Here is a 17,187-nt window from a genome sequence, read left to right as displayed (position 1 = left end):
GGTCAGAGCCGTAGAAAAATCTCGAAAGAATAAAGAAAATAAAAAAAGAAACTGTGCTAATCTCAGTTCATGGAGTAATATTGTTCCGTGTCTCAGTCTCAGTACTATTTGTTTTATGTACTTTGTCTGAGATTGATTTTTCCTGTGGTCATAGAGTAAAACTAAAATAATATAGGTAATAAAATAAAATTATAGTGGTGTCCAAAATTCGAATATTTTGTACAAAATTATTAAGCTTCAAGGACCAAAATTATCATGGCTAAAAGATCTAATCCTTACAGCGAGGATTACATACAGCAAAGCAAGACTCACGTTGGACTAAAGCAATTTAATAACAATGAGGATAGGCTGAAAAAAGTTTATGGTAACTTGTTTTTTGTAAACTAACTCTGATTTCAGATAATTTGGAATTAATAAAGCAACCTTCAAATTTGTATGCAACTGGAAGTTTCCTCGGCGTTCGTCTATAATTTAGCTTTTCTTTGATTTGCCAATTTTCCTTAGCCCTCACAGTCTTAAGATCGGTTAAGCGTTTTACAGTAAAAATATGATAAACAGACAAATAAAATCATATTAATATACACTTTCAATACGCTGCTGGCTACACCCCGTAATGCTCTTAATTGAGTTAAAAGGCTTTCATGATAAATACCTCGTTAAGATATTGATAATATGTAACATAGAATGACTGCTTAACGTGCTCTAGACAAATGAAGATGGAAAATGCCATTTTCGTAACTCCTAGCACTAGTTTTACAATTTCTTTTTTCAGAAAAAACATTGCAGCTGTTGTTTAAGGGAGCAAAGAAAACACTGCAAAATGAGCTATTGCAATGCTCTGATGTAAGCTCTACTGAGAAGAAAGATGGCATGAAGTTTAAGCAACTCTTCATCAGCAAGAATGGTGGACTTGTGCATTCTGGAACTTTGGTAAACTATTATGTTATTTACATATTTTTTTACTAACAAAACCAGCAGACATTGTCCAGCCTGTTAAAGCAGTGCCATTTGCCAGTTTGAATGTTTTGAAATCATCTAGGAACCTTTGAAATATACACACAATGTTTAATCCAAATCAGACAAGCTGTTCAGAAGTTGGATGACAATACAGGATTTAAATATGAAAGTCTCAAGTTAGGAAATGACCGTTTTTGTATTCTTCAGTTATCTTAGTACCCATTATATAGGTTACTTGCAGGCTAGATAGCAACATATTGTCAGAAATATATTTATTTATGATGGAGGTGAGCTTTGCAAACTTGTCTCTTGCATGACAGCAGAAGGCTCTTTTGTGGAAATAAAAACATTTATTAAAGATTAATTCAGAAAGCCACACTATCCTTATAAATGCAAAAGTGTGTTTGTTATTCGTTACTTACTTTAGCAACCAATCAACTTGATTAGCAAAGAGTAAGTTTATAGGATACAGAGTTACGAACAAGGCTATTTTTTATCCCCAGAAAATAAACAGTTTAGGTGTCTATTTTAAATTTAAAGACAAACAATTGAGCCATAGCACTTACTTAAATTTCCATAAAGTACAGACATTTTTTTTGGTATCCAACAGCCCATAGAGAAGAATGTTGTGACACAACATTGTGCCTGCAACAGCCTCGCGGCAGAGAACTGCACCTACTGTGAGATTGATCTGTGTGCTGCGTGCCGGCACCAGTGCACAGCGTGCCAGCTGGTACACTGTTCGAAGTGTTCCTTAATTGGGTATGTTTCTATCAATCTTAAATTTTTCAGATTCATCTACTTCTATGTGCAAAGATTTGTTCTTGACTTAAATACTTTGAAATAGCTTTAGAATATAGACTATAGAGTATAGCTATTAATCTGTAATTTATTTATTTACATTTTTTTTTAATTCTCAACAATGTCTACTTAGTGGAGGTAATTTCATACAAAAAACACTGTTAAATATTTATAAACTAAAAAATCCAGTCCTCCGCTTGCTGGGCTTTTACCCAAGCAACCAGTCAGGGCTCCAGTGAGGAACCTCCTAACAATACGCGCCATTCCAACAACCAAGCAAAAGCTTCTTATTAGTATCATAAGTATTATTTCATGTAATATTCTGTAATAATCTGTTGAATATTTCTTACAGGTCAGAGGGATCAGAAATATGTGTTTCATGTTACAGTTGATTTTATTAGTGGTAGATTAATTTACAAATGTTAATAAATGATAAAGTGAATAAATATTAAGGTCAAAATGTGATACTATAATTAATTTTGTACTGTTTTTACTGGCTAAAAGCTGTTTGTTTAAAATGAATTTAAAGTAGTTAAGGATAAATAAAAAATGAGTATTTTAATATCTGTAGTTTATTTGTTATAATATTATGTTCATACAAAATATACACAAATCGTAGCACATTTATTTAAAAAAAAAACGGTCTGGCCGTCATGCATTGATAGCAATTATGGTCACGAAAGTTTGAAAAACTAGGTATACTGCGCCACGGGATACCTAAGAAGCGATAACAAGAATGGCTATACCTTCGTGTTTCAATAAAGACGAATTGCGCTAAAAGGTTACGATGCGCCATGTGCAAAATTTTATACAAACCATAAAAACAATTTAAATTATATTTTATAAAAAGTAGAAATAAAATCTGAATATGTTCACATCATCAATTATGGACACTCCATTGTGCCGCTCGTATCTAATTTCTCTATTATATTTTTATGAGAGTTGCACAATAAAAGTGCAAATATTTATCGATACATCGATATTGGAATCACACTTTGTAAAAGATATCGGTTGATTTAAACTTAGGGCCCTTGAAATGCCCCGCGAACCGAATCTCAAATGATGTTAAAATCAATGCAAATTTTGTGTCAGATGTGAGGTAGTCTTACCCAATTCTTAGTGACAGTTTCAGGCCGATCAGCCATCCTTATATACACAAATCATGGTGCCAATTCTGTTGTACACAGTATCTTCTAAACTAAATTGACAGTTGTGGATGTTGTGGAAAGGATAACACTTAATTTGTCAATTTAGTTTAAAAAGAGATTGTGTACCCACAACGAAATCGGCACCAATGCATCCTTACTCGATACGAGGCATAGTCAACTCGATAATGAATAGTCATATTTTGTGCAGATAACAAAAATAATACATAATAATATACCAATATTGTCATTTAGTGATTAACATTCCTCAAAAGACACTTAACTGAAAATTAAACTTAGCACCTTATTACCCTATGCAACAATCGCTCATCCTAAAATATATAATCATATTATATGTTCACCATTTCTAATCAAGCTACTTCAACACACCACACCGCATTACCCATTAGAAAACCACCAACCACGGTCTTAAACAAGTAGTACTTATAAATAAAATATACTTACAATTACCGGTAAATGTTTGTGCAAATTCTGATGTACACAAATCACTAAACAAATTGACAGCTCTCAAGTAGTACCATCACTTTCACTATTTCGTTTAGAGATTAATGTTAAACAGAACCGTCATTGGACACCTTAGTGGTGTTAATTCGGATGTACCTACACAAGTCTCAAAACTAAATCGACAGGTCTTAAATATTACTTCAATCCTTTCACACTTTTCTTGGAAAATGATAGTACCTGTCAGTTAAGAGGTCCAACCAAATTGGCACCATTATTTCAAAGCAGCGATAGCAAAAAAAATAACATGATTTAGCGATTAAATTTTATATACATGTCCCCAGCACAAGCTCTGTTATCTTTAGGTAAAATAACTCCTGAGAAACACGACATACACATTCACTGTTCAATTGCTGCATTCGCTAAACAGAAAAATAACGATTAAATTTTAAAATAAATATACAATTGATAATAGGAACTGAACATCTATAACTGGTACCTATTTGTTTTGCCTGTGTACGCGACAAGGTTGACGTTCACCATACTGACTGACTAACAGATCTAAAAGTAGTTATATTTATATCAAAGTGCTGTTATAAAGGATAGCAAAGCACTACTTTTACAGCTGTCAGTTTTATTTTTCCAGCAAGATACGAATGTTTTCTCTATTAAAATTTACTAAGGTACTTCTTTTTTTTGCAAGTTACAATTTTGGTAAAAGCATATTGCACTATTTATAATTTAAATTATTGTTCTCGTCGGCGAATGCTCGACTTGTTTTGAACTTATTTTCTCTGGTTACTACTTCCGAGCAATTTTAGCAGTCAGGCCGCATCGTCAGTCTCATGACATATTTTATGAGTTCAAAACTGGACCGGCACACACCGACAAAACAAGAGCCTTGCCTTAATCGCTGACATGCACGATTAAAATACGATAATTCAATTCGTTAATAAAATAATAAAGAACAAAATATCAAAACTTCAGTCAAGTCTTAGTATTATAACTATTTCATATGAAATAAAAATGCTAAACTTTTAATATTTTGTAGATAGCTATAAAATACAACATTTGTATTGTATGTATCTTTTAAACGACATTCAAATTTGTTTACCTATGAAAAACAATATAAATACACATTGCATCCCATAACACTATACTTATTTAGTTGTACACTAATTCTAAACTAAATTGAAAGCTCTAAACGTAGTATAGTGTTTCGCACGGAACACTGTCAATCGTTTTAGAGCTTGAAGTTTTCTACATTTGTGTACAATGTTAGAAATAAATAATTGAATACATAAGAAAACTTACAGCATTTATAACTTGTTATTAAAAAAAAGAAGATTATCCTTGAAGCAATTCACATTCTCAAATGCTAAGTCGGAGTAGAGTATACGGATATTATTTACTGAACTGCATGACGATTGGAGTGAACTATTATAAAGGCTATCCTCAATTAATTTTTCTTTTTGGGTTTTATTGAATTATCTGCTGTTCGATTTCTTTTAGGCGATGTTGTTAAATCGGGTGTAAGTATGTTACACATAACTACTGATGTAGCATGATTTGTAATTTAGTTTCGTTAAGTTTTCTATCTGTAGTCTGCAACTAATTTAGCACCACTATGCTTGTTTAGGCTGACGTTTAGTTAGGATTTTGTAAAAATCTTTCACTAATAGTAGTTGCAAAACGGTGAAGCAAACCAGCCATAGTATATCGAAGTATTTCGTTTATTTCTGACAGATGGCCAACCGGTCGTAGGTATGTTCGCTGCAGGTTTTGTAAGGTTTGCACTGGTTACCAGTACACTTAGTATAAGATTATTTCTAATCGGAGGTCGGTAACGTCAGAGTAAAATGGAGTTTATGTCTTGTTTTAAATTTCAAATTCGTCCACTCTGCTACGGCTAGCACTTTAAGCAAAATTAAAAGCAGGATTACAGAATTTGCGACTCTAAACCGAGGTAATTAGGTCCATTTTTCTTTGACGTTACAATGTTTCTATACTCGAAACCGACTCCACGAATGCGAGCATGCAAATCTTAAACTAAGTGTAAAGCTGGCCACGTTTGTTCACTGAAGGTGTTCGGTTTCCTTCCGTAGTTATGCTATACACTGAAGTCCGTGAATAAAAGGTCGGGAGCGGATCTGACCTCGCGTCGCTCGCGGGCCACCACTACAAGAAGAGGTACCGGTACAGCACCGTTGCGGCCACCCCCAGCAGCAGCGGCACCATCCAAGAACTCCACGAGCTGTTATTGTGCCCGGAACAAAACATGAGTGTAAATGAATAGTTCAACATAAAACAAAATTAAAGCCATACTTAATTTTATAAAGCTCTCGACTGGTTTGGTTGAACGCGCTAATCTCAGGAACTACTGGTTTGAATTGTGTTGAATAGTCCATTGATACAGGAAGGCTACAGGCTTTATAAAGTCAGGCAACAACCAATAGCGATAAATACCAATATGATAAATGTAGGACGGAGGAGTTCCTACTTAAAAGTTATAACAAAAGTCCATGACAGCATAACATGTCTTTTAAGGTTGACTCGTACGCCAAATGATGTCGCGGGGGATCGGGAGTAATATTATATTAAGCGTAAAGTTAAAATTACAGAGTGAAAAAGTCTTAAGATAAATAAATATACAACGAAAAGATAGTAAGCGTAGCTTGTGCTATGGATGCTAAGATAACGGATGATTTTTTATGAATAATATAAGTAAATACTTATAATATACAGATAATAGCCCAGACACTAACAACATTCATGTTCATCACACAAACATTGTCCATTGCACATTGTCTGATGTAACGAAACAAGTCACACACATCCCACATCTTAAATGGAAGTGGGCCATTAGAAGAACTCTCGGTGCAAACTTCTCATCTAATAGAAGCCATGGGGAGAAAATCGCCGTCAAGTAAGACCACAAATGCGGTGGAAGGACAGCGTGAAGTAGATAGCCGGTTCGCATCGAAGCCAAACAGCAAATTGTCGCGTGAAGTGGAAGATGTCGAAGGAGTTACACCAATATGGTCAGAAACGGCTGAAGAAGGAGAATTTATGTACAACTTGACATGGATATATGGCTCGAATGGTGTTTTCCTTTTGGTCGAATTGTTCCCGTAACGATTTCACAAAAAATTAAGCAGTATTCTAAACGTTTCCATGATTTGCATTGACGTAGGTGAGCGTTCCATTATGATTTCGTTCCTACATTACGTAGGTACTGAATAATTTTATTGTTAAATTTAGGTAACACGGGAAATACACTTTTAGGGGGCATCATATAGAATCTGTGGCAAGCATAGTATTATAAGCCACTGTGTAACATATTTCATTAAAAAAATAATCGTATCTCTTTGTCGCAGCGGTTTGCTCGCTCGCTCGCTCACTCGTTTTTATGTCTGTCCTTTTTTGAAGACCTGTGCGGTAAGAAACTTCACACAAAAAAAAAAAAAAAATTGTCTATAAAATTCATTATTTGGCGTGCGCTGAGAAAACTATTGGTGATACATAAAAATTATGTCGGCACTAAATGATTAAAGTACTTATTATGATATTTAATATTAGTTTACAAGAATGAATACCACTCATCTCACAATACGATGATGCTTTTAAAAACAAAAATGAAGTCGGTACAAGAACGAACGCACGAAGTCGCGGTCGTCAGCAAGTTTGTAATATAAAATAAATTGCGGTTATTTCAACATATCCGCTCCCCCAGCCTCGTTTTACAATAGTCGCGTCAATTAATTATGCATGGTCGATCAATGACATTGTAATAGTACTGAAAAAGAAGATAATGAAAAAATCATTAAAAAAATGTTTCAGTTGTGTAGTAAACTTTTTCCTTTTATTTTTTATTAGTTTATTAATCGTTGACATTAATCGAGTATATTAAAAGAATAACTGCTGTTTTTGAAGTGAAGCTAGTTTTAACGGCGTTCTAGGCGAGAGTACCTATTATATCTGATACCTACTACCTGTAATTGTTACACAAAGTCGCGGGGAATCTATAAATTTGAATGGATTTGTCTACTTTCTCGACGCTACTGTATTTAGTTACCTAGTTTGCCTTATCAGAGACGATTAACTAACCACTGATTGTGAAAATAATAATATAATGACTACACCTATTATATTATATTCAACATGGCGAAGAGGTAGGTATACAACGTGTAACGGTATTACGAAATACTGTCGAAGTGTGCATAAGTATGTTTCATAAGGAATCACCCTACAAAATATATAGGTATTTATTTTTTCATACAAACTAATTCAAAACATTCTAAGTGTTTACTTATGACAATCCTATTGACGATAAAAGACCGACACGTGCATAGTACCTACCAAAAGACGCGTACCTGATAAAGTCCTACGAGTCGCATGAATTTAATTTTGCATGTGATGTTAGGGCTGTATATGATTGAATAAGTCTCAGAGACAGTACATAATGTACCTCTAAAGCGTTTGAAGTATTATTTCGGTTTTCATTTACACGTTGTACATAACGACGGATGTGGATAAAAACTATAGATAATTCGAACATTCGCTAGACTTGCCCCTAAGCGATTAAGCGTTCCGGTACGATGTCGCCTAGAAACCCGGGGTAGTTTAAAGCTTTTGCAAAATTTATTGAACTCGGGATTTTGCCAATTTGCAATGTAAGTACCTCATGTACATCGCATACCGGCACATAATTATTTATATACTTAGGTATAACTTACCTGCTATTAACTGACTTCCAGCTCGGCTAGCATATGCAGGACACATACATTATACCCCATACACTGCTATGGCAACAGGAGAAGCATACCCTTTTTTTCGGATTGTGTGATGCGTGGGCTTGTCTTGGAATGAGGCTCTGCCAGATAGAGTTTTAATCCTAGGGCTCAAGGACGCGAAAGGATCGTCGGCTTGAGGGCCCATACTAGCCGAGCAGATAAAGAAAGGTTCATACTAACTAAATGTGTATTAATTTACGCATAACAATGATAATTGGGGTAGTACTCGTAAATACCTGCAGCACGAATCGAATCAGAATTGGAATAACGTCATCAGTTGGTACCAACGATCGATTGCTCAGAACACGATGACTTCACACGTGTCGATCGACGCGTATAAAGTTTAATACTTGTCGAATGAAATGCTTTGAGAGCCATTATTTTTAGTAGGAAATAGAAAAGAAAATAAGAACAAGTCCAGTCATTGTAATAGGTCACTGACATTTTCCACAGAAAGTCTGAGACAATGTTATAAAAGTTTTACACTTTAAAACCTTTTCATACCTTATAAAAAGTTACCTTTCAAAAAGGCGTATAAACATAAACGTAAAGTTAACGTTACGTCTCTATACTTATTTATTTTTGAAGTTTTAAACTTTCGTCAGTGATCTATTAAATTAACATTTTGATGGGAAAATAAATGAGTCGATTTGCACATGGGCCGGTGTCACTAAGGAAGATTTAACTGGTCGAACGAAAATAATATTAAATAAATAAGTCGTTTCTCATTATTTACTTACTTTATTTTTAAATGGTTACATCATTTTAATATATTTGTGGTCGAGAGAGCACCGAGGCATGAAATATATTATACTATTATATTACTATCATTTAACATTGCGCGATACATTTTATTGCACATTAATATATAACTATCTATAAAGCAGCACCTCTAAACTACGAAAAGCTTCAACACGAAATAGTAGTAAATATTTAACAATAGAGATCATTTTATTAGCACGTGTTTTCTACATTAAATACATACTATAATAGAAAAGATGGTTAACAATTTGAATAGCATGTTATAATTATGGGTCCAAAGAAAATCAAATAAAATATGTTTTATCAATTAGTCTAAGGCTTCTAGGCAAAATCCATTATCCGCTTGCACTAATTCAGTGTTAAGAATAAATCGTAGAAACAATACATACGCGCATACGTGTCTGAAAAGTCAGGCACACAATTTGACAGTGACTTATTAGACTCGATCTACTGTACATGCTCGAATTTTCGATAAGTTTCCAAAAAATATAATGCAACCTTGACTGCAATCTCACCTGGTGATAAGAAATGATGCGGTCTAAGATGGTAATAGGCTAACATGTATGGCAGTAATATTTAACCCATACCCTAATCAGTTTCAGTACAATAAATCATTCTGTTGAAAAGGAATTGTTAGAGCCCAGCTTTATTTGGATTTTGTCTATTCAGTACTTACTGGCTAAGGAAAAGCTCCTTTCAATCACAAAGTAGAAAAATTATAATTGGTAGCTATTTACGTATAATAAAATTACACAGATCCATGTGCCGATGTACGTAATGCGATGAATAGGTAATAAGTACGGTGTCGGTACAAGATACGAGGTGAGTGCAAATGGAATCATAATAGCACGCGTCAAAGGCGAGACATGTAAGAATATAAATTTCTGGCGTAGCACTATAACTACAGCTAAAATTAACTATAAAAGACGTATAACCAAACTAAGTGCATGAATATCAACACTTTGATATGTTAGCGCTAAAAAGATTAATAATATCGCAAACGTCAAAGACACACGGGATTTGATATATTGGCAAAATGCGTATTATATCTATGCGTAACTTATGAAAGTGGCAGAGGTAGTTAGTACCTATTAGACTATTTACTTCGTTACGTCATTCTCTGGCGTAAGACTTAATCACTAAATCAGTACTAATTAGACTGTAAAAAATGTAGCAAAAATAGAATAGAAATGAAATGTGTGTTAATAAATAATGATCTTAGTATTATTCTTGTAGCAAGACGGCAAAAGACTCCCTTGTGTAAAGCATACATCATTAATAGTATTGAATCTTCCAACAAAGGCGTGCATAGGGTTTTGACTTTTAGTCATAGTCAGTAGAAGGTATACTTAGTCCTAACAGGTAAACTGATGATGATACGAAACTACTAGTTGGAGTTGAAAAAATCTTTTTGTGTTGGATATCTCATTTATCGAGGAAGGTTTTATAAAATCACGCTACGACCAATAGGAGCTGATCGTCATTGAAAAATGTTGCAAAAATAATTACTACGAGACATTCAGTTGCGTGCGATGCGTAAACGGTTAAAGTTACGCCAGCTAGCGGGCCGACCTGTTAGGGATATAGCAGTAATAATAAACCCTTCGCGGCTTCCACGCGGTATCGCACAGGAAAGCGCAATCTTGTTCAGTAGGGTGGTAACTAGCAATGCTGAAAACTGACAGACAACTTAAACCCGAATTTAAAAATAAAATAATAATCTGGGACGTCCCCTTTAATGGCTCAGGGAGGTCGCCAAACAGATTGAACATTCACAGAAAAACTTCCGCCAATGTCTTGTAGTATTATTAATTTTGCACTCTCAGGGAATATACGTATAAACCAGGCATTCATTTTGAGCATGTTGAAACCTAATGTATACACGGACGATAAGCACGAACTAAATTAAATTATAGATTTAAAAAAAAAATTGTTTACATTCACGATAGTAAATAATGATAAGTCTCGGACAGTTAGTAGGACAAAATTGTGACGCCACACTCACACGCAACCAGTGCAAGAGCGAAAACGGGCATCGTCAGGTTGGCAAGTTAGCCTAGTTTTCCATGACCACATTTAGATCAGATACGACTGTTCCACCACGTGTGACTTATTACATTATTGCCTGAACGGAAAATAATAATATGGATTCATGTTATGTCATACTGATTGGACAAATTATACATTTTATCTTTTTTACATGACAACCGTTTTGTGGCGCGATAGCGAGGATAATAATGATTGTTTTCACTAATAACTGATATAGTAAAAAGCACTGCATAGTACATAATATTAAAACCAGTTAAGAGTATTTAATTGTTGCTTCTGAGACTATAGACTAGGGGGTCGTTTGATGGGTCGATTCAATACTACTAGGTATACAATTCAAGGAAATCTCATCATAAACTAAGAAAACTGTTGTTTCGAGACACTTACCACCGCAGATCACAAATATAACTTTATAGTGTTTCCACATGTACCTCCAGTTAATTATTGAAATAATATGATGTCTCAAGTTTTTCATTAATTTGATTGGTGTGTATAGCAAAACTAACTCGAAGTTACAGTTTGTTTGCGGCATATTTTGTAACTAGAATTCAGTATTCGAGTCCGTCTCTGGCAGGCTGTGCTCGAAAGAAAATTGAGTAACTTTCAAACAAATTCTTACCAAAGAAATAAAAGTTGTAAAGTAGCTTGTTTTATGGGTTTCTTCTGAATTAATTGTGAATTTCGCCACAACATTGCATTTCAATTATTAAAGCGATATCGCTTATGTATGTGTGTACAAATTAAAAAAAACACTAGATTCCATAAACAATATCAGCCGAAACTACTGGAGTAGCCAAACATTCGGTTACACTGCAAGTGATGTTTGTGAATGCGCGGGCCAACGTTTCTCTCTGTATGTAAAGGTACCTTCGAAGAGTCTAGGGGTGTACGGGAACAAGCGTGTACCAAGTGCCGTATGTGGTGTGGTCAGTGGTGGCGTGAGTGGTCTAGGCGATTACGCACTTGCCCTGCTCCTGCTGCTGGTCGTTGCTCCACTGCGGGGAGAACGCCGCCTTGGTCTGCGTGCGGTCCGCTTCCACCAGCTCGCCGATCTTGTACTTGGTCATCAGCGATCTGCCGGCGAGCAAAATTATATCAAGCCAAACATAATCTACGGGACCTACATTCAGCTTCCATTCAGCAGGGCTAGCACAGGCGGGAGACAAAAATTATATCCCCCGTGTCTACCTGCTAAAGCAAATGAACATTGAATAGGGGAAGTTTACACATGTATTATTTCCACCAGTGCGCCAGTGCTCTGAGAGTTGATAAAGCTGTGGGATAAGATACATTTTCATCCTTCCCTCGGAGGATAATTGTCTTCTAATCGGCCCATGCTAGCCGTGCTGTAGTTGCATGGCCGATGGCAGTTGAGGCCTCACCGGAAACTTAACATTGGAGTGCATTACGCAAGTCCAGCGTAGTGGACTAAGGCCTAAACCCTTCTCATTCTGAGTGAAGACCCGTGCCCTGTAGTGGGCCGCTAATAGGTTGTTAGTGATGGTGATGACGACGTGGGTTGCCGTAGTAGCTGGCCACAGGCCGTGGAGTGTGAAAGGCCGGCTGATGCACATCATAATAATAATCGAAGCGCATCCAGTGCAATACTTATTTTTGTGTAGTTCCGGTGGCCAACCGTGGTCTACATCATCAGTTTCACTTGACCAAATTATGCTTATCGATAGCATATGCTCAAGTTACTTTAAAAAAATACTCAAATCGCTATAGTTGTACCTATAACCCACCCGACTATTAAACTAGTAGTTTAAAATTCGGGTGATAGTTTAAAAGTAGGGCGATTTAATTAGCTATTCAATCGTTCGGTGCAACTTGAAAAAAATATAAAAGCATACATTAATAAAGTATATTTCTTTTTATGTTATTTTGAAATGAATATATGGCATTGAAATCGTAAAAACGCGTAATTTTACGTCTGATTTAGCACCTCTCAATAAATTGATTGTTTTGCCGCAACAGCGCCGTTCTGGAGATAAAACTAGCCGCCATTCAAAATAACAATTTGGAAGTATTACAATTTAGCAAGCAATATAACAACAATATCGGCCGGCACAGATTAAAAACATACAGAACCCTCATTCATACATTTTTTGCATGCATCGATCACGAATAAAAAGAGTCACGTCACTTTTTATTAGTGATCGATGCATGCAGTGCATTGTTTCCAACAACAGTGAAAACGCCCCGCGCACGTCTCTTTTGACACACGCGGAATGTTCCTAGCTCACAAACTTTTCCCATTTCCCCAAATTAACGTAAACGTTAAGAACATTAGAGGTAAAATAATTACTGCCAAGTAGAGTGGCTTCAATATTAGTCGTGTACAAGGTTTCTGTGTGATCTTAATTCTTTGCCTACTGGTTATGTTCAGTCAAAGAAGAACAATAGGACTGTGAAGTTGGACGTTCTAAATAGCAATGACGTCAATGATGTAGATGAATATGATTAGAATATCAAGCACATGAAGTAGGTACTTGAGCATTAAGTACTCTTAGTCTTTCAACTTTCCACCGACCGACCAGACCGATCGAAAAGAAAACCGTACAATGGAGGAGTTTCCTAGGTAAATACGAGACCGCATCATCGCTTTAAGGCATTATGTTAGTCAAGCGCAAGTCTTGCATGCGATTATAAATGAAAACTTAAACCATCCCGCGACAAAGTACAAGTAGGTACAATTGATAAGAAATCTGAGAGCATTACAAATAAGACCTTGAAACGCGTTTTGTGTTTGTTTGACATCTGCGACCCGAATGTGAATGATTGCATAAATTGTGTTTGTAAAAACAGGAAGGTTTTTACGTATGACATGTTATAATGCCCTTATTGGGGAATCCATTGAAAAACCTCAGAATCGCGTTGTGGGAGGAGCACTGAAATAACATTCAATAACCACAAAATGCAAACGTATTGACATATTCGAGATGTGGTGCTGGAGTTATTTACTCCGGATGAGTACGACTGAAGGAGGAACTACAAAACTCGTAGAATAGGAGCGAAAATAATTTTATTTAAGATATATTTACCCAGTTCTACCCGGACCAAAAATTGGCAATGAAATCGGAACTCCGCACGAAATAAATTACGCACATAACGTTTCACCTTCACCTTTCTTTCCGAATCGCGATGCATTGACACAGTCTGTAACTCTGCGCCGTTACATAGTTCATATCCTATGGATAAGTACCAAGCGGTTCGCTTCCTCGTTTCTGATAAGCACCGAAATCATCTGGAATGCCCTTCCAGTTCCATCAAATCAAGAATAAATGGGAATTTTCTAGGACGCAGCATCACTTACCATCGGTCCGAAATAGGCTAGCCCTGGTATATTTATATATTTCAAAATCCGCATTAAAGCAGTCTGGTATGTCCATGTGCTCTCTCCCTCTATCTCTTGAGAGGCCTGTGCCGAGCAGTGGACTTTGACTAAGGATTATGATCCGTTATCCGTCTTATGTCTCTGTCGCCATCTTAATGAAAAGGAATAGAGACGAGCGAGCTAAATACCTTGCGTCGGAACTGTGGCTGACGTCTTCGAAAGGCTCCGTGGCGTCCTGTCCAGCCAACTCGAGCAGGACCTCCTCCCCTCCAGGATGCTGTGGAGAAATTCCATCTTTAGGTCTAAGCACACAAGGAGCGTTTTTGATGCAAAATAGGTTGACCCAAAAATATTCGGCATGTCTGTTTGTTTATTTAAATATTATAGAAAAGAGAAAAAAGAGGAAATCTATTATCCGCTTTTGTACAGGAACAAATGTCGCCATCATCTTTAAGGATAACTCAATTATAATTAGATAGTTAAGTGTGTACCAAAGTACGTATTAAAGGTAGGCTAGCTTTCACGAGTGTACAATCGTATTACACATAAAATAATTGTAGAAATCAACTGGATAAAATAGGGCAGTAATGAGTCTATCTGCAAGGGAGGCACGTGCCGGAATTTCCAATAATCCCGCCGCTCAGATGCCTTGCATTCGACATTCGCCTCCACATTCCTTTTATAAAGTCCATCAAGCCAAGGTTCAGAGCCTCCGGAGGGGAGAAAAAATTCCTGCATATAATTGTACAAACTCGTAATTAAGAATGAATTCCGCTTTATTCTCCCGCGTTTTGATATACCAGCTTCCATTGTTTAATATTAACTAGTCTTAGTGTTGCAAGGCACAACCAGACAGATAAAAATTTATAAAACATCCAATCCAAAAAATGTTATTTAATATTTTGCATTGAATGTATTACAATTTAAATCAAAGATTTAATTTATTATTGGACCTTTCTTAATTTATCCTGCTGAAGGGTTTGGATCGGATTTATGATTTATTTCTGGCCTAAATTTGGTATGTGATGGTTTAATGTAGCGAAAAATTAAAACATTTTTAACTGTCTGCTATGTCTGGTCACGTATCCCTGACAAGTTGATCAGTTCAAGTACAGCCTGAAGCCTGAAATGCCCTGAGATTGAGGTATATGAATAACCCTTATTTAATGCAATTGTATATTTATAGCTGGATTGGAAATTACAAAAAAACTTCATATTCCAATGGATGGAACTTTGCAATTAACTATTTTGAAATAATATACAAGACCTGATACCATTAGGATAATTTATTTAACTACCTAATTACAACTACATTAGATAGAAATTATGTGAAACCAAAGTGAAAAACAACCAAGCTTATTGGTTTTTCTTTTAAAGAGTAACAAAATATAATGGTCAAATATGTAGTGAAATATTCAAAAATTTAAATATGACCCCTTTAACTAATACAGTGAAACAAGTTTAATTTATTTATTTATATTCAGTGTATATAAAAACAAATTAAAAAAATATTAATTAAGACCTATTACAGAAACTTTCATAATTAAGTGTTAATAAATATTATTTTTTCCATAATTTTAACAGCATTTAGCTAACAAATGTAATTAACCTAAACCATCCCATGTAATTAACCTAAACCAACCACAACCTAAACCATAGGCATCAAATACTGTTTGAAAGCCTGTCTTTTTTTAGTTAAACTAAAAATTTCAACTTAATATACAAAAAGAAATATTTAATAAGTAGGCTTAAAATTTGCCACCAAGTCATGAAACCAAAAAAGTATTAACTATTTCAAAGGTGTTATATTCTATTTAGTGAAACTTTTTGTTTGCTTTTAGTTTGCCCTTTGACCGGATCCAGTAGATGCATAGTAACATTTAGACATACTGGAATGGTAAATGATACTAAATCTTTGCTTCGTCTATTAATAATTCATTAGAGGCTGATAAGAACGATATATTAGAAACTCGGGTTCCTGCCTTTAGACAAGACGCAAGTTAATAAATGAGCCAGCGTGACGCGGTTTATAGAGATTAAATATACGAAAATCACACACTTACCTCGTCGAGAAACTTGGTTACGTCGTACACACCATTGTGGATGATAAGAATCGCGTCTTCCCGAGAGTTGCGACACTTTAATTCGTCCCTGGTAAATAATTTGATTTCTTCGGTCATATTTAACTTTTAAGAATTAAATAAACTTCACAAAAGATTATCACGTCTGCTCATTAACACAAAGCAAACTCGACTCACGTCAAGCCAGTTGCTAGTCGCCACGACTGACAAGTGACAAGCCCAACTGTCATCAATATTTCTTTCTTTATTTTTTTCCCATAGGGAAAAGGCAAAGGTATATCACCGTACATCCATGTCTTCAGTGTAAAAAATGAAAGCAAACTGCCATCACATTCTGACCTCTTTCCAGTTTGAGCCATAATCATTATGTACACTAACCGATATTAGAGGGACTTTGTATCGTGTAGTGCAATATTAATCAAAAAACAAAGGTAAAACTGTACAGCCACTAGTCATTTTCCTAGCAGATATGAATGATATGATACTTTTTATCCATATATGTACTATTAGTTCTGTGCATAAACGATAATTTTACAGCCCTGTTACAATAGTTGCCATGTTTCAGGATGTGAACACTGATCAACTTGCTAATAGGCAGACAAACGGATGTACTAAAGGACAACAGAGACTCGATTGAATTCCTCTTTCGAATATACAGATTCTGAGTATTCTTGAAACAATCAGAGTATAAGCAATGCAGGTCTTATGCTTCCACTCTCATAGATTTAAAAGAGTTTGTAGAGTATAGAACCACCATGTTGTGGGCTGGTGGGCTTGAACCATCAAATTAACAGTCAGAT

At 35.6% G+C, this 17,187-nt stretch overlaps 2 protein-coding genes across 2 annotated transcripts; one reads left to right on the top strand and one right to left on the bottom strand.

Moving 5' to 3' along the window:
* Positions 1-100: 100 nt before the first annotated feature.
* On the top strand, positions 101-2,318 carry LOC120623268 (apoptosis regulatory protein Siva-like). The gene is made up of 4 exons (XM_039889189.1): positions 101-364; positions 773-930; positions 1,568-1,719; positions 2,111-2,318. Exons 1-4 carry the CDS (start codon positions 256-258, stop codon positions 2,148-2,150), a joined length of 459 nt encoding a protein of 152 aa, XP_039745123.1. The 5' UTR covers positions 101-255; the 3' UTR covers positions 2,151-2,318.
* A 2,761-nt stretch (positions 2,319-5,079) lies between these two features.
* Positions 5,080-16,578, bottom strand: LOC120623269 (cytochrome b5-like). Its single transcript, XM_039889190.1, has 4 exons — positions 16,370-16,578; positions 14,495-14,583; positions 11,933-12,043; positions 5,080-5,619 (listed from the first exon to the last, which is right to left on the bottom strand). The coding sequence occupies exons 1-4, from the start codon at positions 16,484-16,486 to the stop codon at positions 5,544-5,546; spliced, it is 393 nt and encodes a 130-aa protein (XP_039745124.1). The 5' UTR covers positions 16,487-16,578; the 3' UTR covers positions 5,080-5,543.
* Between the last annotated feature and the right edge of the window lie 609 nt (positions 16,579-17,187).

Source organism: Pararge aegeria, chromosome 4, assembly GCF_905163445.1.
Source record: "Pararge aegeria chromosome 4, ilParAegt1.1, whole genome shotgun sequence".
NCBI classification, from domain to species: Eukaryota; Metazoa; Arthropoda; class Insecta; order Lepidoptera; family Nymphalidae; genus Pararge; species Pararge aegeria.
The sequence above is the reverse complement of the archived record's forward strand: the minus strand, read 5'-3'. Positions and strand labels throughout refer to the sequence as shown.

Coding starts and splice junctions, on each gene's coding strand:
- LOC120623268 (XM_039889189.1), top strand. CDS start 256: ATGGCTAAAAGATCTAATCCTTACAGCGAGGATTACATACAGCAAAGC. Junction 931..1,567: donor TTGTGCATTCTGGAACTTTG/GTAAACTATTAT, acceptor GGTATCCAACAG/CCCATAGAGAAGAATGTTGT. Junction 1,720..2,110: donor TCGAAGTGTTCCTTAATTGG/GTATGTTTCTAT, acceptor TATTTCTTACAG/GTCAGAGGGATCAGAAATAT.
- LOC120623269 (XM_039889190.1), bottom strand. CDS start 16,486: ATGACCGAAGAAATCAAATTATTTACCAGGGACGAATTAAAGTGTCGC. Junction 12,044..14,494: donor AGCCACAGTTCCGACGCAAG/GTATTTAGCTCG, acceptor GCTCGCCGGCAG/ATCGCTGATGACCAAGTACA. Junction 5,620..11,932: donor CAGCAGCAGGAGCAGGGCAA/GTGCGTAATCGC, acceptor GCACAATAACAG/CTCGTGGAGTTCTTGGATGG.